At 42.8% G+C, this 23903-nt stretch overlaps 2 protein-coding genes across 2 annotated transcripts in view; one reads left to right on the top strand and one right to left on the bottom strand.

The window, feature by feature from the left end:
* Window positions 1–298: 298 nt before the first annotated feature.
* Window positions 299–6733, bottom strand: HEXD (hexosaminidase D). Its single transcript, XM_065735173.1, is given in 12 exon segments — window positions 299–478; window positions 966–1055; window positions 1542–1643; window positions 1719–1797; window positions 2561–2643; window positions 2806–3001; window positions 3502–3573; window positions 4784–4967; window positions 5983–6147; window positions 6253–6340; window positions 6408–6517; window positions 6590–6733. Coding segments are annotated over 12 exon segments (1482 nt in total). The 3' UTR covers window positions 299–309.
* Window positions 6734–6750: 17 nt separating this feature from the next.
* The window catches only part of OGFOD3 (2-oxoglutarate and iron dependent oxygenase domain containing 3), a 33039-nt gene continuing 15886 nt past the window's right edge, over window positions 6751–23903 (top strand). Inside the window, exons 1-6 of the mRNA XM_065735187.1 lie at window positions 6751–6786; window positions 6858–7084; window positions 12858–12933; window positions 13694–13736; window positions 18793–18857; window positions 19349–19405. Coding sequence (XP_065591259.1) covers window positions 6752–6786; window positions 6858–7084; window positions 12858–12933; window positions 13694–13736; window positions 18793–18857; window positions 19349–19405 — 503 coding nt within the window. The 5' untranslated portion in view covers window position 6751. The remainder of the gene's footprint in view (window positions 6787–6857; window positions 7085–12857; window positions 12934–13693; window positions 13737–18792; window positions 18858–19348; window positions 19406–23903) is intronic.

Here is a 23903-nt window from a genome sequence, read left to right on the forward strand (position 1 = left end):
GTCTGGCAGGTGTACTGAATTTGGAGGAGAAAAGTTTTGTGCTTTGTGAATACAGCTGAATTCTGACTGCTGATTTCTGTTGTGCAAGGAGAGCAAATCTTGCAGGGCAGGTGACGTAGGGCTCAGCAGCATTAAGAGGAAAATTAATACAGACTTACAGCCTACAACCTTGATAAATTGTTTTCTGCCCTCAGGTCACTTGTTTAATCACAGTCGTTGTTTCAGCTCTTAAGATGACAAACCGTGACTACTTGCACACAACCACTAGCCACGTTTCCCACTGAATAAGACAGACTAATTGGAACATGCCTAACTTTGTGCTTTTATTGCTTTATCTAAATCATCCACCACTTGCTGCAGTTTTTCGAGGCTGGGGTGGACGTTCTCCTCCATCCACTCCTCTATGGTACACTTGTGGAAGACCTGCTCCATGGCTGCTTGGAGGTCTTGCACCACAGCATTCCACTTGGACAGAAGACTAACCAAAATCAAGGAAGAAAGGAGAAAATCACATTTGCAGGTGATTGAAGTGTAGAAATGTGAGTATTTAAAAAAATTCCCTAGGCTTTTTCAATTGCAACCAAAACCCAGAAAGAGATTAACTGGGAATTTAGTTCTGACTTTTAATCATCAGCAGCAGACTTGGCTGAACATTTGCTGTATCACAGCAAAAAAGAAGTTAACTATTTAACTGTCACAGAACCTAGGATGAGTTCTGAAAAGCACACACAGTGACAGGGGAAGGGGACTGGCTTTACCCCAAGCCCTGCCTGGATCCTGGCCCTGGTACCTGCCCACACTGAGGCTTGTAACGTTGAATATGCAGGAGGAACTCAGCGTACAAGGGAGGGTTTTCCAAAGACTTTGCACATGTATTCAATAAAGTCATTCAACAGAAGGCACATAAAAATAAGCACAAAAAATGACAGACTTCTTCCTCTGTTATGTAAAATAGGTGGTGTTACCTTATTGCATCTGGCTGGAAGTGATGAATTATTGTGGGATGAATTATCTTCCTTTTTCTGTGGTAGGGACTGAACCAGCCTGTGACATATCTGAAAACGTACGATAGTAATGGACAGCCTTTGAAACAGCAGCAGTGTATTTGTAGACAGAGAGCAGTGATTGAGCTTCACCTCACAGATGGAGAGAATGACTAAGGAGTAAGTAAATTTAAGACTACATATCTTTGGTACTGGCTTGTAGAAGACTTTGTGGCAGACAACAGCATTTGATCACCTGTTGCAATTTAAGCTTCATTTAAAGTTCATTTCTTGGTAATCATACAATTAAAAATATTCACTTTAAGTTCTAATTCAACAAAGAATCTGATTACCTAAGTAAGATAGCACAAACTGTTTAGGAATTCAGCTGAAACACTTCAAATACAAAGTTCTGCTGAGGTGACAGTACATAGTGTGCAATGCCTGAAATGTAGATCTTAATGCTTAAGTAACTTGTTGGAGTTCCTTGCACATATGTCCCATTTCTAAATGCCCCCACGCTCCTTCAGGCAGAAAAATCAATGTAAACCTTAGTACCTGTTCCTTTCAAGAAGTTCGTCCACTGATGACTTGAGGTAGAAGCTAACTTGTGTCACAAGGGTAAGAATATTGCTGCCAGGAAAGGTCCCTGTACTTGTGCTGTCCAAAGAGATCGTTAGTTTCTGCTCTTACCGTGCACTGCGAAGCATCTGAGTCCAGCAACTGGCATTTTACCTCATGAAAGTATCCAATTCCAGGTTGGACATGCCCAGGAGCTTTTCCACATTTTCTTTAACCTTTTCAGAATAGCCACCTAGGTGGAAGACATCAGAAATAAGACAAAGGACCCTACATAACAAAAGCCCTCAAAAAGAGGGTTTTTCTCAAGCACTCAGCCTCAGCTTACCAGTTCTCTTTGGATGAAGAGGTTTGTTTTTTAAGTTAAAACAGAAGCAGAACAAGGGGGTTGGAGGGAGTAGTCTTTCACGAGGCTTCTTGTGCAATGTAAAGCCCTTCCTAGTTATGAGCTTTCCATTCAGGGCACGTAATGCTTTTAGTCTTAGTTAAGCATAAGCAGGTTGTGTTTTAATGTTTTGAGAATAAATGCAGAAAGACAAAAATAAAAATCTGATTGGCCTCTAAAAATTCCAGCCTCTGAAGAAGCCAGAAAGTACAGCAGGTTTTTTATAGGACGCTTTACTTCCTACATTAATCCATTCTCTTAAAACTTATTAACTTTTACACATAAATGACATCTAAATATCATTAGTCTCACTTAATTACCAAGAAAGCAATTCTTATCTTTTTCTCCAGTATGTGATGAGCTTTGTGGTGATTTACAGATTAAAACATAACATGATTGGACTGCTATGGCTATTTTTAAATGTGTAGGCTGAGAGGCTTCCCTGCTCCCACACTGCAGGCAGGTGAGATGCATCATCTCCTGTTTGTAATTTGGATCACCATCAGATAGAGAAACCACCTCAAAATGTAATAAGCCTGTGCTAACCTTAAGGCAAGGGCATTTCACTGCTGTGTTAGGCTTTAGCTCAGAGAGAATAAAGTTGTCATTGTACCATTCTCTAGTGCCTGCAGACATACAGCCAACGATGGAATTGCCACGGGGAAAAGCTCACACAAAACGGAGAAGTGATCATACCTAAAAAAAAGAAAACATTCACTAATTAGACATAGTAGTTGGATGAAGCTGAGCAGTAACTGATAGGAAGGATTCCAGTGTTGCCATGTTCCTTTCTAAACCTCTAAGTTCCTTAGGGAGGCCTGGGTGGAAGCGTGCTTCATGTGAAAAGATGTTACTTACCTCTGCCAGCCAGTGAGCGCGATACCTTGCAGCACGTCAGCAGGAATACTGCCTGCCACTTGCAGCCACTGAAGGTGGTTTTTCAAATGGTGGCCAATGAGTGTCAGAGACTGATTCACTCCTGTAGCTCCTTTAAAAGCACTAGCGAACCACACCTTGGAGAAGCCACATCTGTGATACTTCTCTATAAGAAGCACTGCAATAAGACACAGAAGAATACCTATAGGACACATTTTTCTCTGCTTCTCAGCCATGCCCGTGGTGCTCCACTCAACAAGAACTCTGCACTCTGAAGGTTTCTGTTAGACTGGGAGCTGTAAGGTCTGCTGGGAAGCAGCTGGGGTGTTTCCACTGAATATACATAATATAATAAGGTAATATACATGTATCAAATGCATCATACAAGTTAATAAGGAGGGTAAATCTCCACTTGTCTAAAATTTTAGCTGCTGTTCTTTCACTGGAGGATGTCTGCTGCCTTGAAGGAGTAGTTCACAAGAGTTCTCATATAATCAGGGCTGCACTCCATCTTCTCCACTTGTGTAACACTTTCTTTTTTCCCCTTTCAAGGATGAGCACTGATCAGACTTTTGTTGTTTTTCCCCAAATGGGACGCATTGGAAACTTCTAAAGAAAGCTTAAGAGGACAACAGTCAGGTAAGGGAGCACTTCCAGGCAGCTAAGAGAAGTACAAACCTTTGCTCTCCACATCCAGGTCTGCTGCATAGTCCCATATCATAGGCTGTACCAGCTGTGGGACCCCAGATTCTGAAAGGAGCAGAGTTACTCTTAAGTAACAGAAAACAGGCACTTAAAGGTGAGAACTAAGCACGTGTTAGTCATGTGAACTATGCCTTGTCACTGAATTCTCCACATACAGTTCAAGTGCACATGTGCATTTTCAGCCTGGTCAGGACTTAGCCATGCAGGTTGACATGTCATGGGTGTGAATCTATTAACTTATCTGCCTGCTTGAACTGTGGAGCTGCAAATGGTACGTGAAAGACTTCAGCTAAATTCAAAGGAAGTAATCCCCTTCAGGTTAGGGGTTGCCTGCACAGAACTTAGCTTTTCAAGGAGCCCATAACGAAGACACAAATTTAGCTTCCCTTTGTAATAACTCTCTGACTAGTTTTAAACATTAGAATCTCTGACTCCTCAACAAGTTGCAGTAAATTGTGCAAAAATGGAGTACTTCAACTGCATCTCATTTTACTTTTAGTCCATTAATGGCTGTGGTGTTTGACTGCACTAAGCTAGATGCTGTGCTGCTTTTGTGGAAATTGCAGGAGTCCTATCTGGATTTTGGGGGTACAATTCCCCACCATGAAAACTACGAGTAGGTCCATCAATGCTGGAGGAGCTGTACAGCTCTTCATGATAATGTCTGAATCTGTTCTAAGCAAACATGTAACATGGAAAAATGTGAGACTTCACCTACATTAGAACCTTCCTGGTTTTAGTAGTAGTTGCATATAGCTGCATATTTTTCAACATACAAGGCATGTGACAATTCAGAATTGGAGTTCATCACTAATTGTGCTGTGATCAACAGAAATTTCAAAGATACAGAGCAGAGCTTCTTCTGTATCTGCACTGTGGAAACCAGATACTGCATAAATTAACAAATAACATCAGAAGGTGGTGAGAAGTGGAGAAGTTTAGAATAAGACTGCAGTTTGTTGTTTTATTTTTAATGGGTGAAGAAAGTGGAATTTTTGGTGATCACTGTGCAACGACTTCACTGCCTGTGTATTACCAGATAGAAAACTGAAGTGTGTACACTGAGACTTGCTCATGGACAAAAAGAAAGTCTGTAGCATTGCCAAGGATTGTACTTCTCAGTCTAATGGACTATATCTCAACTATTCTCAGATTGTTCTATATTGCTTTTCAGCTGATAGCAGATCTGTTTCAACTGAATGTGTGAACACTTTTGAGTGCTACCAAATGACTCACTCCATCACAGGTCACACACCTGCCAACGTTTCCTCGCTGATCCCTCTCAGCATGTCATCCCACATGATGGGAGTCACAGTGGGGTAAGACGAAGCCACATAACTTGCAACTGCTTTTATATGGAATAAACACAGCTTCTCTGGTGTGTTCCCTTGTTGCTGCAGCCACTGCTTGGACTCCTCTCCTTCACCGAGGTAGTAGACCTGAAACATCAAGCAAATAAGCCTAGCTTCCTGTGTAGGAATAGGGGGAACAAATCTGGTACACTGTCATGGAATCTCACAATATTCACAAACTATTGCACAGATGTAACACATTAAGCAGACAGATTTCAAAGTGCCTCTCAGTGCTGGAGACATTGCAAGTATCAATCTGCAGGAGATCTGGCTAAATACATCACATAAAGGATGTCTTCTAGAGGAAATACCTCAGGAGTAACTAAGGCATGCTGTATTTGTCTTTGGAAGATTTGTCTCCGGAGCAGCTCTTGCCAGTCTTAGTTCAAGAAAACTAGCAACCATATGGTCCTGAATTAAATGAAGTGAGGTTCCTCTCCTGGGGAAGGACATAATTTCTACACAAAATCCAGAAGTGACATGGGAGCACATCCAAAGGTTGTCCCAGCATACTCAGTCCTATGTATATTGTGGATCTTGGCCCATTAAGATCGATATGCATTTAAACTCATAAGATAATGAAACTCATAAAATAATTTAGAACAGTTTTGAACTTAAAATATGTTTATTGTCTGCAAATTCTACTTTATAAAATCTCACAGGTCACTATCTAACCTTGCCATTAGGTCCCCCACAACAGGATTCAAACTGCTGAGCTGGAATCAGTGCAGTTAAGGTGCTCACAATGAGTCAGAGAGAGGGGCGGCTTTACGGAGCTCTGAGGAACTCGGGGTCTCGTCCTCAAACTGCACAAGTCTTATGGGCAGTGGCTGAGGGAACTGGGATGGGGCGGTCTGGAGAAGAGGAGGATCAGGGAGACCTTATTGCTCTCTGCATCTCCCTGGCAGGAGGTCGTGCTGAGGTGGGGGTCGGCCTCTGCTCCCAGGGAACAGCAATAGGATGAGAGGTGATGGCCTCAAGCTGCAGCAGGGCAGGGTCAGGTTGGATATCAGGAAAAGTTCCTTCTCAGAAAGAGCGGTCATGCAGTGGCACGGGCTGACTGTGGGGATGCGGCCCTGGGGGACGCGGTCCCACCCCTCACCTCATCGCAGCCGATGTGGAACCACCTGAGGTCCCGGTGCAGCTCCATGACGCGGTCGATCATGGCTCGGACCAGCGCCCGCCCCTCCTCCTTGTGCGGGTTGAGGGCGTTGGGGAACACCTTCACCTCGCGGAGATGCGCGAACTCTTTGTGCTTCAGCGCGAACTGCGGCGATACGAACCCGTGGCGGCGCGGCTGCGGGCAGGGCGGGGCAGGGCGGGGCAGGGCGGGGCAGGGCGGGGCAGGGCGGGGCGGGCGGGGGCCGCTCACCTCCATGTGCCCGAAGCTCTGCACCAGCGGCACCACCTCCAACCCCAGCGCTGCGGCGCGGCCCAGCAGCTCTATGAGCTCCGTGCGGCTGCGGTGGGAGGGGGCGGTGAGGGCCGCGCTGAGCGCCGTGCCCGCCGTCCCCTCCCCGCTGTTACCTATAGGCGTGCGGCGCTCTCAGCGCCTCCAGCGGCCCCGCGTAGGGAAACGCGTCCTCGTACTCCAGCAGCAGTCCCGTGGCGCCCATAGCGCGCAGCAGCGGCAGCACCTGCGGGGCGGCAGCGGGCGGTGGGCGCGGGCCGGGCGGGGCCGAGCGCTTCAAGCCCCGTTGTCCCCTCACCTCAGCCAGGTACGCGGCGCGGGGCGGAGCGCCCTTCAGGTCCAGGTGCACCAGGCGCTGCCGCATCGCGCTCCACAGCTCCGGCCGCTATCGCTCCTCCCCGCGCGCTCCCCCGGCAGTCCGAGCGCGGCGCGCCGAGCGCATCGCTCTGCCGGGGCGGTCATGGCGGCGGCGCGGCGGCGGCGGCGGGGCGGCAGGTACCGGGCGGGCGGGAGGGCGGGATGGCGGGGAGCAAGTGACGGAGTGACGGCTGTGCCGCTCCCCGCAGCGCACGGAGCACCGCGGGCCCTCAGGAGGAGCGGAGCGGGCGGCTGCTGTCGGCGTGCTGCGTGTCCGCCGCTCTCGTGGCGGCCGCCGGCGGTTTCCTGGCGTGGAGCTCGCGGAGCGCTGAGGACGGCGTCGTTGAGGCGTTGGCCCGGCGCGGGGACACGCTGCTCGATGTGTTCGTGGAGGTGCCGTGCTCCGGGGACTACGACGGCTATCAGAGGTTTGAAGGTATTTGGGGACGGAGCGCGGGTCACGCAGTGCTGGTAATGCTCGCGTAATGAGGTGTGTGTAAAAGCTGCCCTGCCTGCTGCAGGCCTGCTCCGTGGTGGCTTCTGCCACACAAGCACCGTGTTCCCTTCTGCTGCCCCGGAGAGCAGTGGGAGCCCCGTTAGCACTGCAGCAGGTGAGCTGTGCTGATGTTCTCTTCCAGATCTGCAAACTTTATGAAGAATCCCTTCACGGTTCCTCCTGCTGAAAGGCTGCTCGGCCCTTGTTTCAGCCTGCCTGGGAGTCTAGCTGTGCGTTGAATTATTCCATCCAAAAAACAAACAAACAAAAAAAACCCACACCAGTATTTCCTGATTTTGAATCATAGAATCATTAAGGTTGGAAAAGATCTCTAAGATTGTCCAGTCCAACCATCAGTCTGCCCCACCGTGCCTGCTAAACTGAGTTCCTCGCTGCCACAGCTGCCCTTTTCTTGAAAGCTATTAGCCACATTGGGTTTCTCTTTAGCTGTTAGACATTCATTGCCTGATCTGGTTCATTACGTGGCTGACAAAAGCTTGTTGACACAAAGCTGGAGGGATGTAGGAGCAGGAGCAAGCTGCTTGGAGCAGAACAGCTCTTCCAGTGCTGGTTCTGGTGGGAAGTGGTCATCAGCTTGCAGCCTGGTTGTGCTGCCCGAAGGATAGTGGGTGGAGGGGGTAACTACCTGGTCCTGGTGCTGTTGGACAAGAGGTTGGTAACAAGGCAGAAGATAATGCACAGCCTGTGGTCAAAAAAGGCTTTGCTAGTGCTCAGTTGGTAGGATTTTGGAGAATTCATCCCGGATATTCTGAAGGCCAAGCAAAGCACTGTCAGGAATCTCCTCACAAGAGAGCTTCCTCAGTAGGAAGACTTTGATTCTGAGTGTGAGAATGCATGTGTTTAGTTTTAACTTCCTGTAGTTACTGTAAGGAGGAATGGCTGCTGGCTGTACTTCTGTAGTTTCAAGGCCAGAGAAATGTGTGCAGCCAGTGTTGCTGCAGAATTGGTACTTAAAGACTGAACTGGGGTTGAATCCGTCTGCATTCTGCTACCAGGGCTTTGATTTATCAAAAAAAACAAACAAGAAAACTCACCAGAACTCTACGTAGCCCCATCTCTGGTTTGTTAGGAATGTTCTGAGCTGGGGATTTGTGGTATTGGGAGCCCCAGCAGCCATTCCTCAGCATGGAGAAGGAACTTCAAGGATATCTCGACTGATGAATGAATGGATGCATTCTGTGTTCTCGTGCTGTGGGGGGAGCAAGTGTGCCCTCTCTTGACTGCGTATCAAATGGCTGTTGGCATCAAACCTCCAGCACAGAGGCACATGGGGGGAGTCAGTCACCTTGAGTGCTTTTATTCAGCGTGATTGCATTCGCTCGGTGCCCACCAGAGAGTGCCCGTGAGCCGCCTGCTGCACGCCCTGCCGAGCGGGTGCCGGAGCTTGGGAGGCTGAACCCCACTGCTGCTCTCTGCCAAACTGGATTCAGCTGCGTTGGAAACAGCTTTTTATCACTGAAGAGCTTTTGTTCCATCTCTCTTTTTGTTCCACCTCTCTCGCGTTGTCCACAGGAGTCTGGTGCTCAGCTGTAAGGTTTTCACAGTTCAGATGAGCTTTATACTTATGCCCCTGCTTGAACCAGTCCAGCTCAGCATCTGGTTTGCTTCAGTAGGTAGCAGTGGTTGGTGTTACTTCCGTAGTACTGCTCAGCAGAAGACTCACTTCATACAGATAGAAAATGCGATGTGTCAGAGACCAAGTGCTCAACTGATGATGTTTGCAGAAGATATGGGTCCAGTGAGCAGAGGCACAACTGCATTCTTACACCTGCAACCAGATTTGAGCTGTTTCTGCCCTCTTGAGATATGGTTAGCTACTTAAACTGCTGTGGCTTCCAGCGTGTCTGATGAAGCTGTGTAGTTCTGTGTGTGCTGGCATACTGTGTCAGGGTACAAAGCATCTGCAACTGCTGATGCTATGAGATCCTTTCCCAGAGGTTAGGTCAGCAGATATGAGAAGCAGTCTTAGCAGTGGGGTCCAACACCAGGATTTCTGATGTTACACTGGACTGTCCAGCCCATCTCTTTTCGGGATGATTCCTGACAGGTCTTGGCAGTGTATCTCTTTCAAGAATAAGCAAAGCTGGGATATAGCTCCTGGATCCTGTTACGTTCTGTTTTCTGTATGCTGAATATGTTTTGCAGCATTTGGTTTGTTCCTCCTTTACCCTGATTGGAAGAATACAGCTCCTGCATCCAGAGCTGAGCAGCTTATTAGATAAGTGAGTGATTTTGTTTGCTAGGCAGTTTTGCAGAAGCTACTGGGTACTCTGCAATGCTAGCTTGTTTTCTCATGAGTATGCTCTTATTCTTCAGTGCTCCCATGTGCAGTGGTTTCTTAGACAAAGATTTCTTAATGCTGAAATTATGTTCAGCAACCCAGACTGTTGTAGTCCTTCTGTAGTTTGCATCCAGTGTTCATACCTTGCTGCTGTTGCCTGCCTGAATTCATGCTGGACTCTTTTTGTTTTTCTTCTCATGTTGGAAAAGCTGTTTCTTTCAGAATACCTTCTGCTTCCAGCATTGTCTTTGCCACTTTTCTTAGCGTAGCAATGTAGCACTTGTCCTCTGTAAAAACTAGTTTTGCTAAATCCTGACTCCAATACCAGCCTTTCCAAAAGGGTAAGTCCTGTTGTTTGCAGCCAGAATTGTAGAGCACGAGTCTCTTCTGAAATCACAAGTCTTTGTGTCTTTTCTGGGGAGTCATACAAAGAAGATTCTGTTTAGATCGTTGCTGTGGAGTATTGGACTCTGAATTTCCTTGTTCCACATCTCCTTGAACATATGCTTTCCCATATCTCTAAGAATGTTCTTTGCCTTTCATGTACCAGAGTCCTCTTCAGTGGCAAAAGGAAGGTCATTCCCTTCTTTTGTTTCTATCAGTCAAGTCAGTGTCATTGATTTTCTCTGCTGTGCTTTCTCCTGAGTCTTAGAATCTCATTTCTGTGTCAGTCTGTTATCTCAGTCTTTTTTAATGCTGTTTTGTAACAGAATAATAATAATAAAAAGTATACTGCAGGTTTCTAAACTTGTGCCTTACGAACTTGTTGACATTTCTATGCTCACAGAATGTTAGATAAGGTGAGGAATACATGGTGTGAGATTTGTGATTGATAGTAATTATTCTGCACGTCTTTGGTGAATGGATCTTGTGGTTCTTAACGAGGTGTCTTGTGTTTTCAGTCTGGCAACCCAAATTGCTTCCTTTTTTATCTGGTTCTGTGCATCTCTGAGTGCTGAACTGATGGAAGCTGTTACTGCCTCAGCCATTTGCCTCACTCTTGATGAGCATTTGCTAGTGTGGAGGCAGAGATGTCTTATCCTTGTCATTCAGCTTCTGAAATGCTTCTCAGCCTGGCATTCAAAAATGAAGAGCTAATTTTTAATTTGCTGCTGCATATGATGAAGCCTTTATGGGCTGTGTACCATTTTATTTTAGGGCAGATGAGAAATAGTTGGCAGTGTTTGCTGGCTGCTACTTGCTGCTGTTCGTGACTGCTGGATTATATGCTACAAAGCAATATAGTATTTTCAATGCTTGGAGAATTTAATTGGCAAATGGTGAGTGCTTAAGAGACAGAAAAGATGTAGGATTTCCATGAAAACATTGTCCTACCTTTCTGACTGCAGAAGGGATAGTTACGGTTCAACTCAAACATGGCACAGAACTCTGCCTCTCTTCCCCCTCTCCCCTCCCAAATTCATAACTTACTACAACTTTTCTACCTAGAAAGCCCTTGTCAGCCAAATCCTGCACCTTTGAGGCTGGTACTGCATTGTAAAGTGCTGTTACCAAATGTGCAAAAAAGGTTGCTGACAGAATTTTTGCATTTTTAAGTGTTTTTTTCCTCTCCCAGAAGCACTCCTGTTTCTGAAGAACAGAAGGTAATGGTTTTGCTTCTGTCCTTTTGTTCACTGTGTCAAGAGGAGAAAAGTGAGCTTGGGGAGAAGTGGTTTTGGTTCATTTTTGTTATAATGTTGGGTTCTGTGCTGGCCTTGTGGTACGGGTGGTTCCCAGCATAACCTCTAACATTTCTACCTGCTGCTTTCATAGGTCATCTTCAAGTAAATTCAGCATGTGCTTCCTGGAATTTGAGTCTGGAACTGACCTCGGTGAATTGTTGCTGGTAGTCAGAAAGCAGTCAGAATTGTTTGGGTGGTTGCAGGCAGATGGAGGTAGGAAATCAAGTGGGTTATGTTTTTACTCCAGAGATTTAGGAGAAGTTACTTTTCAGAATAGTTGGGTTCTTGGGTGCTTGCTGGAGGTGCCCTTGGTGCCTCCAGTTTAAACGTGTCAAATAAGTGACTTTTTGTAAGCAAGAAGTGTGCTCTGTTGGCACGTTGTTGTCAACACTCAACTTTTTCACCTGCGTCTCCTTCTCATGGCTTTTCTCTCTTCTTGATGTGGTGCTGTAAGTGCAGGGTTTTGTAGTGTGCTTGAAGCAGCCAAGGCACATCCAGTACTCCAGCATAATGTCCAACAGAGCACTTGTGCTGTGGCAACATTTCTTTTTCTTGCTCAGTGCTCATTGTTATCATCATTTGCTTTTGATCAGAGCAGGCAGACTCTTGCCTTGCACGGATGAATGGAATTCTTTTCCTCTTGCAGCACAGCTTTGTCTCCTCTCCTTTGTTCTGCAGAACAAATCCTCTTTGAAGAGGAGCTCAGCTCAGCAACAGAGAAATGTGTTGGCAAATGTCACAAAATGCCTTCCTTCAGACTTTTCCTTCACTTTACACCCATAAATGGAGTTTCCTCAGGAAAGTGTCTAATGCAACATCTCAAGGTCTGTAGTGACTCAGATCTTATTTCTTGTTCTTGCCCAAAGACTGCTGTGCACCAGACTTGTAGTTTTAAAATAAATTTCATATATTCTTCACTCATCTTCATATATATCTTCACTCATGCTGACCCTTTTCTGTGATCTTTTAGTAATAAATGCTAGGTTACGCTGCAGTGGATTTAAAGTGAGTTCTTTTATTGTAGGTCCAGATGCTTTTAACCAAGTGCTTTTTTTATGCAAGGTCCATTATCAAAAGCTGCCCTTCGAGATCTGTTTGTAGAGACATGTCATTCAGAATGCTGTTTGCCCTCTTTTGACTCTCCCTTTTGTGGATGGTATGTACCAGATCTCTGTCCATGATTTGAAGGCTTGCCTATGCTGTTAAGAAAAACTTTGCAGATATTTGATATTATATCTTTATAATTAAGTGGTTTAGTTGGTAGAAATGCTGCCTCATTTTGAACTGTTAGCCTGAGATGAAGGGATCCATGCAGCTCTTCTGAACTCCCTGGCTCTCACCTTGCCTATCTGAAGGATAAAACAGAGCAAATAAGGGGAAATCATCAAAGATCCTCTTCCTAGCAGAGACCAGTTTTATAATTAAGAACGTTTGTTTTTCCTGCTGCACTTAGATGCAGTAATTTTGCCCTTCTTTCCATCTGTCTCTTATGTGTGCATATACAGATGTCTTCAGCATAGCTGGATGAGCCAGGGAGCATCTTCTCTGGCTCCAAGTGCTAGTTATGCACAGGAGCATCAGTAAGTCTGCCTTAGTCCTACACTGGGATTTTTCTAAAATATCCTGGGGGCTCCCATTTCTGACCGTTAATCTGAAAGGGGAGCAGGAGGACATCCCTGGAGATTTGGTTGGAACCTTTCTGGAACGATGGTCTTTTCTTTTGTTTCAGGGTGCACTCCCAGGAGGTGTGGAAGAGGTGTGACTGATGCAGTGATCACCAGAGAGGAAGCAGAAAAAATCCGTAGGTAATTTTCCTTTTTAAGTGTCTGTATGCTGTGCTGACAGAGAGCAGTGTATATCAGGTGTAGCAGAAAGCTTGCAATATGAAAGAAGGTGATTTGAACTGATTAAAGCATTGAACTTGTGTGTGTCTCTCTATATTTGAAGCTATTTTGTACTACTACTGAAGTGAAGGCTCTTTCATACCGAGTCTGCATAGCTATGTGGGACTTGTGGGTTATAGGGGAAAAAAAAAAAGAAAATAGAGCTCTTTGAATTAAGTAAGTTTTGAACAATTTTGTCCTTTTGTTCCAACTGACCTTCAACAATAAAACCAAACATAAATCTCCTTTCAGCTAAGTTACTTTCTGGGTAGCTATGATCCAATTCTCTGAGCATGGAGTAATCAGTTCTAATCAAATAGCAGAGCACAGTCAAACTCTGCAATTAGAAAATCTGTGGGTTTTTTTTGTATTTTGCTTGTTTTGCTTATGTTTAACTTTGGCCAGGTTGAATCTCACGGACAGGATTGTTGATTTTGATTTTTTTTTTTTAGTGGAGGTGTTTATGGTCTTGTATGGAAGGAGACTACTCACTCAGAAATGTTCTGCAATGAAGATACTTTATTTTCATGACAAAGTGCATAATTCCAGGGTTTCACATAAAATGTGACTTTTCTACTTGATTGGGTTATATCTGATGCAGTAAATAACTCTTACTGGAAAGTTGTATGTTTTAAATGATGATATTACAATCAATTCTCATCTGAGGTTGTTTTGCTTGCAGAATAGCAGAGAGGGGACTGTCCTTGGGAGGATCAGGTGGAGGGGTGAGTAGCATCCTCTTACTTTTTACATTCTCTTACTTCCAAGGAGAACTTTGAGATTGTAAAAGCATTTTTAGGTCAAGAGGAGATAGCAGATTTGGGGAAATTGTCTGAGAGTTTTCTATCCTATTAATGCTTTTGCTAGCACTTTAATTGACTTCTGCAATACAGCTGACACATTTTCTATTATTAAGGTAATATTTCTAGTGACTATCTTGGTCTGGTTATCTGGTTTAGTTTTCTGCAGCTGGAGCCAGTTGCTAAAGGAGGTCTGCACAAGTTTTTTGTTTTTTTTTTCTTCTGGGAAACCAAAACACAGTGGTTTGCAGCTATCACATAAAGAGTGATTTTTGTGTAGTGACAAAAACCTTTGTGTAATGGCTTCAGCAGAGCTTTAAATTATAATCTTTAAAAGTGGGGGAAAAAACTTACCTTTTTTCCTCCAAATTTGTTTTTCCTCTTTGTTTTCAGTTTGTTTTTGTATATGAACAGATCCTATTTCTAGAGAGTTTGTAAACATAAGCACTTCTTTAGGCCTCTGCTGAATTGGGGCATTTGTTAGAAGAAAAGGAGGAAAGTTGTGATGGAAGGGGAAAAAAAAGTTTTGTTATTGCCCTTTTGGCTGCTTAGGAAGATCTGTGAAAAACATATTGAAGACTTAGCCATTTTCCCCCACTTCTCTCTTTTGTAATAAAGTTCTGTTGGTCTCAGAACTGTAGACTGAGGCCCAAATCCTCTCAGGTTCCTTGTGGTGTGTGGATATGAGAAAGTTGTTGCATGCTGTGACTTCTTAGGGAATGGTGCAGAAAGAGCTGGGTAGCATTGCTTTGAAGCCTCACCCAGAAGTACGGGTAATCACTGACAGATGCTAAAAAGATCAGCTGAAAACTAATACTAGGATGTAATGTTTAGGGCAACTCTTTGAATGTGGTCTCTTTACCTAAGTTTTCTTAGCTTTTTTTTCTTTCTTTTTTATTTTGGCTTTTTTTTTATTTATTCAGTGTGTGTTCTTGTATTCCTGATGTCCTGGCGTGAATCTGCTCCTACTAGCACAACTTGGCTCCCAGATCTCATTAAATAATGATTGATTTGTGCTGCTGGTGTGTAGATGAAACTTCTTTCTTTGCTGAAATCTTTTATCCTCTTTCAAACCTCTGATCTACGTGGCATACCAAATGCTTCAAGTCTTACTTCATCTAACCACCTCACCCCCATGCCTCCCAGTCTGCAGGTCTCTTGGGTGAGGTTACTTGCTGCGTTGCTTTACAAAATCTAAGACTTCAGAGTGCTTGGAGAAGTCTGTCCAATTATGTTTATTGTTCTAAGACTAAATTCTTCCTTACAAATTCCTTAAATAATTAATTTCTCCTCTTTACTTCTTTTTAGTTCTTTCTTTAGTCAGCTTTATCTCAATGGTTCCAAGTGAAACTTCTTCAGATTCCTGCTGGGGACAGACTGCATTTTAATTCTGATTTTCTCCTAACCCCTTTTGAAGTAGTATCTCTGTCATGCTTGCATGGCAAGTTCACAGAAGTAGATCTGTGTGTGTGTGGCTGTGTGTAACTTAATAATTTAAAGAGCTAAACTTGCGACTCCACCAGTTCCAATGTCCAAATGTCCCAGGTGTCATACTCTAGTTGTCGTGCTGAACTTTTTGTCTCATCTTCCATTATAACTGCTCCTAGATGAGTGCATTTACCCATGTGCCCGTTTAATGTGCACACACATGCTGAAGCTAGAGGAGGACCTGTAATCTTCTGGCCTGACTTCCAGCAGAATCTAAACAGGGGCACCTTCTGTACCACTGTACTACTTTCCCTTGTAGATCTCTGCAGAATAGCATTTTTCATCGTGTTCTTTCTCTTTTTAGAATGTCATTTGCTCTAGTTCTCTTGATGTTGCTCAATTCCTTTTTATTAAGATGAAAAAAAAAAAATTCATGACCTTTTTCTTTCTTCTCTACCTAATATTTTCTTGTATGCAATCCTTGCTTACATTGTCTGTTTGACTCACTCACATCTTTGCAGGTGCTGTCGTCAGCACATCTCTCCAGCATAAGTGAAACTAGACTCATTTACTGTCAGAGCTCTTGGCCCTTTGGAGCCTGGGAAAAGAGCCCCCCTGGTGCAGTAGTCAGCTCTGGTGCTCCATTTCCTATGCTGCTGTAAAACTGGAGTTAGTAGCTTCCAGAACCTCTTTCTAGCAGGGAAGACTACGCTTCTGATGACTGAAAGAAGCAAACGACGCATGGCTGTGATGCCAAACAAGGGTTTCTGATGTGGGCGCACACACCCATGTACAGAATGGTATTTCTGCAGGTAATATCACTCCTAACCAAACTCTAGAGTCCTTAAAATGCTGTCCTTATTCTTAAAGGGAGAGGATAAAGCCTCTGCATATTATTTATCATATACATCTGCTGAGACCCCATAGTTTCCTTCTTGCCTAGCCTCTGGCAGGCACTTTGAGACAGCTGTCAGTTTGTACTTGGCAGCACGTCTTGCCCTGTGAGGTAGGGAAACTGATTTTTTTGCCATATGCTAAGAAAAGGTGGCTTTTTACATGACTTTCTTGGATCTTTTTTGCAGCAAGAGAGTGGAAAATGTACTAACAACACTTGAGTTCCAAAAGGATTTTTTTTTTTTTTAAGGAAGTTCAGTTTCTTTTCTGCAGAGCTTCTGTTAAACTGTACCTCAGATGTAGTTGATATCATGGAATCATTAAGGTTGGAAAAGACCTCCAATGTCATCTAGACATGTTTGCATTGTTCCTGCTGTCTTTAGATAAGCTTCGTAGAGCTTTCAGCCTGGGAGCATTGATCTGAAGTACAGATTAATGAGCTTTGGTCAGGCACCTGAACTTGAAGGAATGGTGTTGGTCTCAGACAGTCCTTCACCATAGTATTCCGAGTGTAAAAACGGTCCCTGAGGAATGTTCTTTCTTATCTAGACTCTATTTTCAGTCTTATTTGTCCGATATCAAATCATTGGTATTGCCTTTTCATCTAGGAATGTCTCCACTTTTTGGGAGTGCCTTCTGTTGGTCCACTTGGCCAAATTTGGTTTCTGCCACATAGCTGTGATCTTCTGCAGCTTGGGGATGTGTATATTTGGAAAGTGTGCTGGAAGTATTTGGAAAGCAATTTGTTTTTAAATGAAACTCACTGTTTCAGATGTGTCCTGCTACTTCCCCTTATAATCTGTCTTAGCATGACCACAAGAATATTTTTGAAGCTACAAGGGAGCACTTTTACTTGTTCCAGCTGTAACTTAGATTATTGTACAGAACCAGAAACCAGTGAAATGAAAATATGCTACTTCTGAAGTCTGAGTAAAGCTTACTACAGTAGCTGCTCTTGGACGAGTGTAAGGTGACTTGTTTCTTAAACAGTTCTCTGCAGTCTTTAAAGAACTACTGTGGGAAGCAGAGGTCTGAAAAATTCATGTGATGTCTAAGTAGCCTGTTACTTTATATACTCTTAAAAGATTGGGAATAAGTTTGGGTAGGTGTATTAAAATAAGTTTGTTGTCTCTTTTAAATCAAGACTTTAGTGGAGCTCCCATTTCAGCTCTGAAGCTGAAAGCAGTTGAGCCTTCAGCAATTTTCTCTTGCTCAGATTGTCATGGGTGGCTTCCCTGAATGTGATCCAGAGAAGGAGAGAGATAAGTGTGTTGAAGCCTAGACCCCTAGTTGTGTTTGAAGCTGTGATGCTGGCTGGCACTGCAGCTCAGTGAGTATGTTGACCATTTGCAGCTGTGCATTTGCCAGTCTGTCTTTTATTGGGTTAAAATAAGAAGTGGTTTCAAATGGTACTGTCCCAACCATGCCCAGAAATCCATCCTGCTGGTAAGATGGAAGTTATCTTTCCAGGCAGCTCTCCTGTGAACAGCGGTATGTGGTGCATCAAGAAATGCCAGATTTCAAGATGAGAATGCTTTTTCTGGGATATTGTACCTCAAAGATGTTATTATAATGTTGGTGTCAGGCTAATTCAGGTTTCTTCACAGTGAGGGTGATCTTCACAGTGCAGTGATGGAGCACTGGCACAGGCTGCCCAGAGAGGTGGTGGGGTCTCCTCTGGAGACATTCAACCTGCCTGGATGCCTACCTGTGCAACCTGGGCTGGGAGCTGCTTTGCAGGGGGACTGGAACTTGGTGATCTGTAGAGGTCCCTTCCAACCCCTACAGTTCTGAAATTCACTGCTGCTACTTGATATTTTCAGTGCAGCAAGTAAGACTGCTATTAAGTGGACATATTTTTAAATACTGTTTAAATTATGGGGGAAAAAACAGTGTATTTTCTGCACAGCAAAGGACATACAATAGCGTACTTCATTCAGTTTAGGAAATATTTATAATCCTGAGAGGTAGTTTTCTATCATAACAAATCTGAATACTGATCTTTTTAGCTTGGTCTGGAGCTCAGCAGTAGCGTTTGGCTCGAGTCAAATGGAGAAATGGATTGATTTTTTTTTTCCACATATAAAATCTTTTCATTCTTTGGCTTTCTCTTACAGTTTACAGCAATTTAGAAACTGGAATAACAAAATGGCTCTGGCAAGCCATAGAATTATAATTGTTCTATAAAGCAAACTTTTCTCTCTTATAAATAGGAGAAGTACACAGCAATACATGGTGAAGAAATTTTAATAACAAGTGTCGGGCAAGTTAAATATTAGTGTTGAGATTTGAGCACTTCTTAAATATTGGAAAATGAGTCATGTTTGTGTGAAGGGGGAATGTCTTCAAGAAGGGTCCAGGAACACAGTGTCTTACCCTCAGTCCATGGAGGAAGGCTCTGGCAGTTTCATATGATGGATTTGAATCTCAGGAATAGTACTCTTGTGCTGTATCCACATGGTACCTTAATCTTAGGATCATTTATAGAACAAACTGGAGGAGGCTTGCAGTTGTAAAATACGCATTAACATTTTGGATATAAAGCTAGAAACTAATACTTTGACTTGGGAGGGTATAGTGAGAGCCAACAGGACTGTTATTAAAGGTCATTGTTAAATAATGATAAAACCTTCTTACACTCTTTTTTTTCCTTACCTAGGCATCAATTTTGGACTTGCACTCTGGAGCTCTTTCACTGGGCACACAGTTTGTTAATCTGTACAGGTAATGTGAGACTTTGGCTTGCTGTCACTCCTGTACTCCTGGACCTTCAGTATTCAGTCTGCGGGGGCTGAGAGATCTGGCTTTGCCAGCTGTAGAACTGGTTAGATTTGGCTAGTTGAAAAGCTTCTGTGGAAGGAAAACTGGCATTATCTTTTGATGACCTGGACCCTTCCCCACTTCCACAGTTTCAGTCCACGGTTGATAGCAGTGGAAGAAATCATGTAGTCTGAAAGCACTGAAGAACTTGAATCCATATTTTTCATGCCTTGGGAATTCCATTATCAGTTGCTGTATCTTGATCCCTTAATCTTGTGATGTTTGATCTTTTAAGTGGTGCTATGGGAATTTCACACTCGGGCATTTGTAGGATTTTTGTATTGTGTTTTTATACTGGGCTATGGGTAAAGCACAAATGGGAAGGGGATACAGCATGGTTTATTGGGCAGTCTGATTCAGTAACAGTTATTTTAGACAGTTATTTAATTTTTCAGGTACTTTGGGGACAAAATCCACGACATCTTCACAGAAGAGGATTTTGCATTGTATCGGTAAGAAATTTCAGTAACTGCTGAATGAAGTACAACATGTGGTATTTCTTTGTAGCTGGGCAGGCTCATCCTTTGTGATATTTCAGACACAGAATTGAACTTGAGGCTCAGAATGAGATGTCTGTAGTTCAAAGCAGCAGATGTTATTTAGTTATATCACCAGTGTCAGGCTGATGTGATGATGTAAGTGGAATCAGATGGTGGCAGCACTGCATTTCCCTTCCTGCATAAGGGGTTGATGGCTGAAGCCCAGTTCCAGGCCTGCAAGAGCTGTTTGCCTGAGTTCTGTGGCTATTTCTCAAATCATTATCTGAGATGTAAGCTATTTCATCACTAACTCCTATTTGTTATCTGTTATCCAACAGATGTTACATTAGGTGATAAAGGCAGTCCTATGCTATTATCACAATAGGAATGTTGGTTTTTTTTAATTAAGGTGGGGGAAAGGGTGAAATATAGTGAAATGTTAAAAATGATAAAGCAGGAAGTGGAAGGACTTCAAATTACTTCTTGGGAAGCAGAACATACTTTCCCCCCTAAGAAGCCAGAATGTGAAGCAGTGCTGTAGTGTAATGGTTTTGGCATCTGATGCTTCTAGCTTTCCTGTAGACCTGCTCATGTGCTTAATGAAGATAACAAATGTAACGAGTTCCATGTGTCTGGGAAAGTGTGTTGCCAAAGTTCAGGAGCAAACATACTTATATTGACAAGACACAATAAATCTTCAGTTACACACTTCTGTTACTTTCTCATGATTTGCAAATGTGATTGGCTTGAAGTCTAATTTTAATGACTTTCTGGGTTTTTTTGGTCATTTTCTTGCCTTTGTGAAGGAATTTGACCTCCCTCTAGTGGCAGAAGAAAAATTACATATTCAAATATGTTAATTGATAAAGTTCCATTTACACAGCATATGTTATTAGTTTTATTAGCATAGTAATCTTGTCTTAAATATTAACCATTGAAAATTTATTATTTGACACAAATGTTTTTAGATAACTGCTATCTTTGTAGATGACATGTGCTTCTGCCTTCAAACACGTCACGGAAATGTTATGTTTTTTGATTACTATTGAATTCAAAAGGTATAAAATAAAAATAGTGTCTGCTTCACCAAGACACTGGAGAATAATTTGCAAGAAATAGGCTTTGTGCTGCCTTTCATGCTGTAGAAGATCAAAGAATCTGCAAAAATAACAGAAGTATACGGGCAAGAGGTGTCCTGAGCATTGCATGCTAGTTTCTGACCCCTATTTTGTGGGATGAGAGTGCTGCTATAGAACATCAGTATTACATTGATGTTGCTTGCCAATATAGGAGATATTTCTGTCTGATGGATATAAGTCTCACACAACCCTTATCAAATGCTTTTGTTCATACTAGTGGCAACACTTCAATACAGCCTGCAGTTCCTTATATCCTTAACGAATTATTTTATGCTATTCTTGGGAGAGTTTATCTTCATTACTTTCATTTGCCTACCAAGGTCTGTTTAAAAATACACTCTTGAGAGAAATAACTGAATGTAATTCATGTCTGAGTATTACTGATTACAGTAATAACAAATCTGAGTAGGCATTTGAGCCAGGAGGCTGCTTTCTAAACTATTTATGTCAGAATTATGTTGCTTCAGAAGCTAATATGGTTTCTAAGCTGATGCTTTTTCTTCTATCAGCCAAGCGTATTAGAGCAGTTCCTTTTGTTTCATGTAATAGATGCATCTCTATCCAGAAATAAGGCTTTTAAATCTGTGTGATTGTTTTTAAGGTTGTGACTTCAGCAGAAAACAGTACCTTCAAAGATTTGTTCTGAAAACTTTATATCTTGTTAAGTCACAGACACAGAATGAGCAGAGGGGAAAGCTTGCTTTCTGCCTTTATTCATTCTGCATGTGTGATTTCTGTTGAAACTTTCTGGATATAGAAGAGCATTGCTTTGTCTGCTTCTGCCTTTGGTGCTTTTCACTGGGAGCAGTGCGGAGAGATTGACAGTGAGCTAGAGAAGCTGGGCAGTTGCATGGAGCTTTGTGTCTGTTCCTGGCACTGTACTTGAAATCTCACTTCACATCGTGCCTCTAACAGTGCGTTTCTTTGCTGATCTGACAGAACTTGTGTCTTTGAGAGATTTTGATTTGACACTTACTGCTTTTTCTCAGTCCTTCTTTATGTGGCTGCTGGTACATTGAGCTGGAAACTTTGCCATCTAGTGAACATCCTTTCTCTTAAGTACTTTATTACCTATACTATTCAGTTTTCTTTTTCAGCTTCTGGTGTCTACATACTTTTTTTTACTCATCTCAGTTATTAGAAACTAGGTATTAAATTCTCTTTGTGGAGATCTGGCTGAACTAGGAATTTCCAGGAGTTTCTGTGAATTTCAAGTGGTACAGTACATGCTCAAGAAAGAAAAAGCATTTAGGCACTTAAAGGGGTATTGCTGATTGGAGCTGTTTTCCAGCGAGCTTTGCAGTGTGGGTTGCTTGTTCAAGTATCAGTGGAAATCTGCAGCTTATTCAGTATTTGAAGCCAGCAGCACACAGGGGAAGAGGAGACCACCAGGGTGTTTCTGCACCCAGAAACCTGGTTATTACTGGGTCAGCTGGAGGCAGGTGCTTCTACAAGACCAGGATAAAACTTAGACCTGTGCTTAGACCTTTGCCTTACCTACTTTGTTACTATCCCCCACTCCCTATTTTCCCTGCCTACTTGGATTTATGTTTCTTAATTATAAGTTATCTTTTGGAAAAAAAAAAAGTGCTTATTTTCTCCATGCAACATACTTTACCTTCTGAGTTTTTCTTCTTCTTTGATATGGTTCAAACCAGCTAGACTTTTCTGTGTGCCAGGAAGAGTGGAGTAGAGCCTTTTTCTTCTTGACTTGCAAAACTTCCAGTCTTGCCTGAAGCCACTGCACAGAAGTCTCAAAGAGGAGTGAAGCTTTAGCAGAGTCTTATGAATGCTGAGCAACAAATCTTCATAGGAAGCTTTTGAAAATAGGAAAGGAATCAACCGAAAAGAGGAAACAGCATTGCTTAGGGTGTGATAATGACTGTTGGAGATTTAAAGTTGTGTTGACACCATGGCTCAGCTATCTCAGAGGTTATTCCAGCTGGCTGGCACAACTGGCCACCATGCTGCCAGGGAATGGGCTCCTTCACTGTGGGTTAGGCTGTTAATTCCTGTGGTGGGCTGCTTAGAGTGCCAGCTGCCCTTGTGTCATGATGAAGTGAAGAGAGTAACTGCGTCTAATGCTTTTTGAGAAGTGTAAGGCAGCCTCCTTCCTATTTCTGGTAAGGCAGACTGTAAGACCAGGTACCCACAGGCATGAGGGGAAGGCCTGGTCCTGGATCCTTGAAGGCCTAGATCATTTCTTGGTGTCACTTTTGCAAAATCTACCTATTACATAGCTTGCAACTTGAAACATCAGTTCAGGCAGATGTGTAAAATTTGATAATCTCATCTCAACTTCATTTCATGGCTTTCATATTTCACATCTAAAGTAGCTTGAATTGACTACTGGAAAATTAAATCCAGTTACAATCTAGTATAGAAATGTCTGACAAGGGGAAGATGCAGAACCAGCACTTTAATTCCATTCAGAATTTCTGAAGGATGTATACTCCAATTATCCTGTTTTTGTATGCTTCTTTTGAAGCTGTCAGAAAGAAATACAATACCCAAGAATGTGTTAAATGGGGAGAAAACAATATATGAAAGAAGAAACAGAGGATTAAGCCTTAAGGGAAAACATTTCTTAAAACTTTTACCATGTTCTTTGTTTGTTGCTTTTTAATTTCCTCACTGTTAAATACTAGCTGCATGGGTGTATTTGTGGGATTTTTCAGTTATTTTCTCTATGAGTTACAAAAAATCTTTGTGTAGTAGACTGAACTGAAGCTGGGGCAGTTTGTTCCAGCTCTGCATGCACTTTTCTGTCCTGAAAGACAGCATGTGATGCTGCTGTATAAGCAATTCTGTACAGTGAAGGATGTTTACTTATTGGTGTTCTATCTTTTGTCATCTTTTTTTAAAGCAGCAAAATCCAGTTCTTTTCCATGTGCTTCCCAAGAAACTCAGGAGTAGCCAATGTAGATATACTGTGGTTGGAGCTTCCAGAATAGTTGGAAAAAGCATCTTACAATTGTTTTGAAGGAAAATCTGGATCTGATATCAATGCATGTGTTGGCCTCAAACCTTGAGTTTCAGAGAGCCTGAGACTTTTTTAGGTTAGTTTAAAACTAGTTGAAGAATGATTGAAGGCTTGTCTCAGGAGGCAACGCTATGGACATGCACATTTCTAGTCATTTGCTTTGGATTAAAAGTGTTTGTAAGATACTTTCTCTTTAATTTTTTAGGTCATAAACAGTACAATGTGCATGGGATTTCTTAGGAAAACAGTCTGCTTACACTAATCATAAAATCAGGACCACAGGAGACAAAACAAACAAATAAACTGCAGATTCTCCTTTTTTATAATGTAATAAATCTTTTTTTTAAGG

This window comes from Cyrtonyx montezumae, unplaced genomic scaffold (genome assembly GCF_038088225.1).
Source record: "Cyrtonyx montezumae isolate F1298 unplaced genomic scaffold, pur_monq_1.0 scaffold_19, whole genome shotgun sequence".
Taxonomy (NCBI): Eukaryota; Metazoa; Chordata; class Aves; order Galliformes; family Odontophoridae; genus Cyrtonyx; species Cyrtonyx montezumae.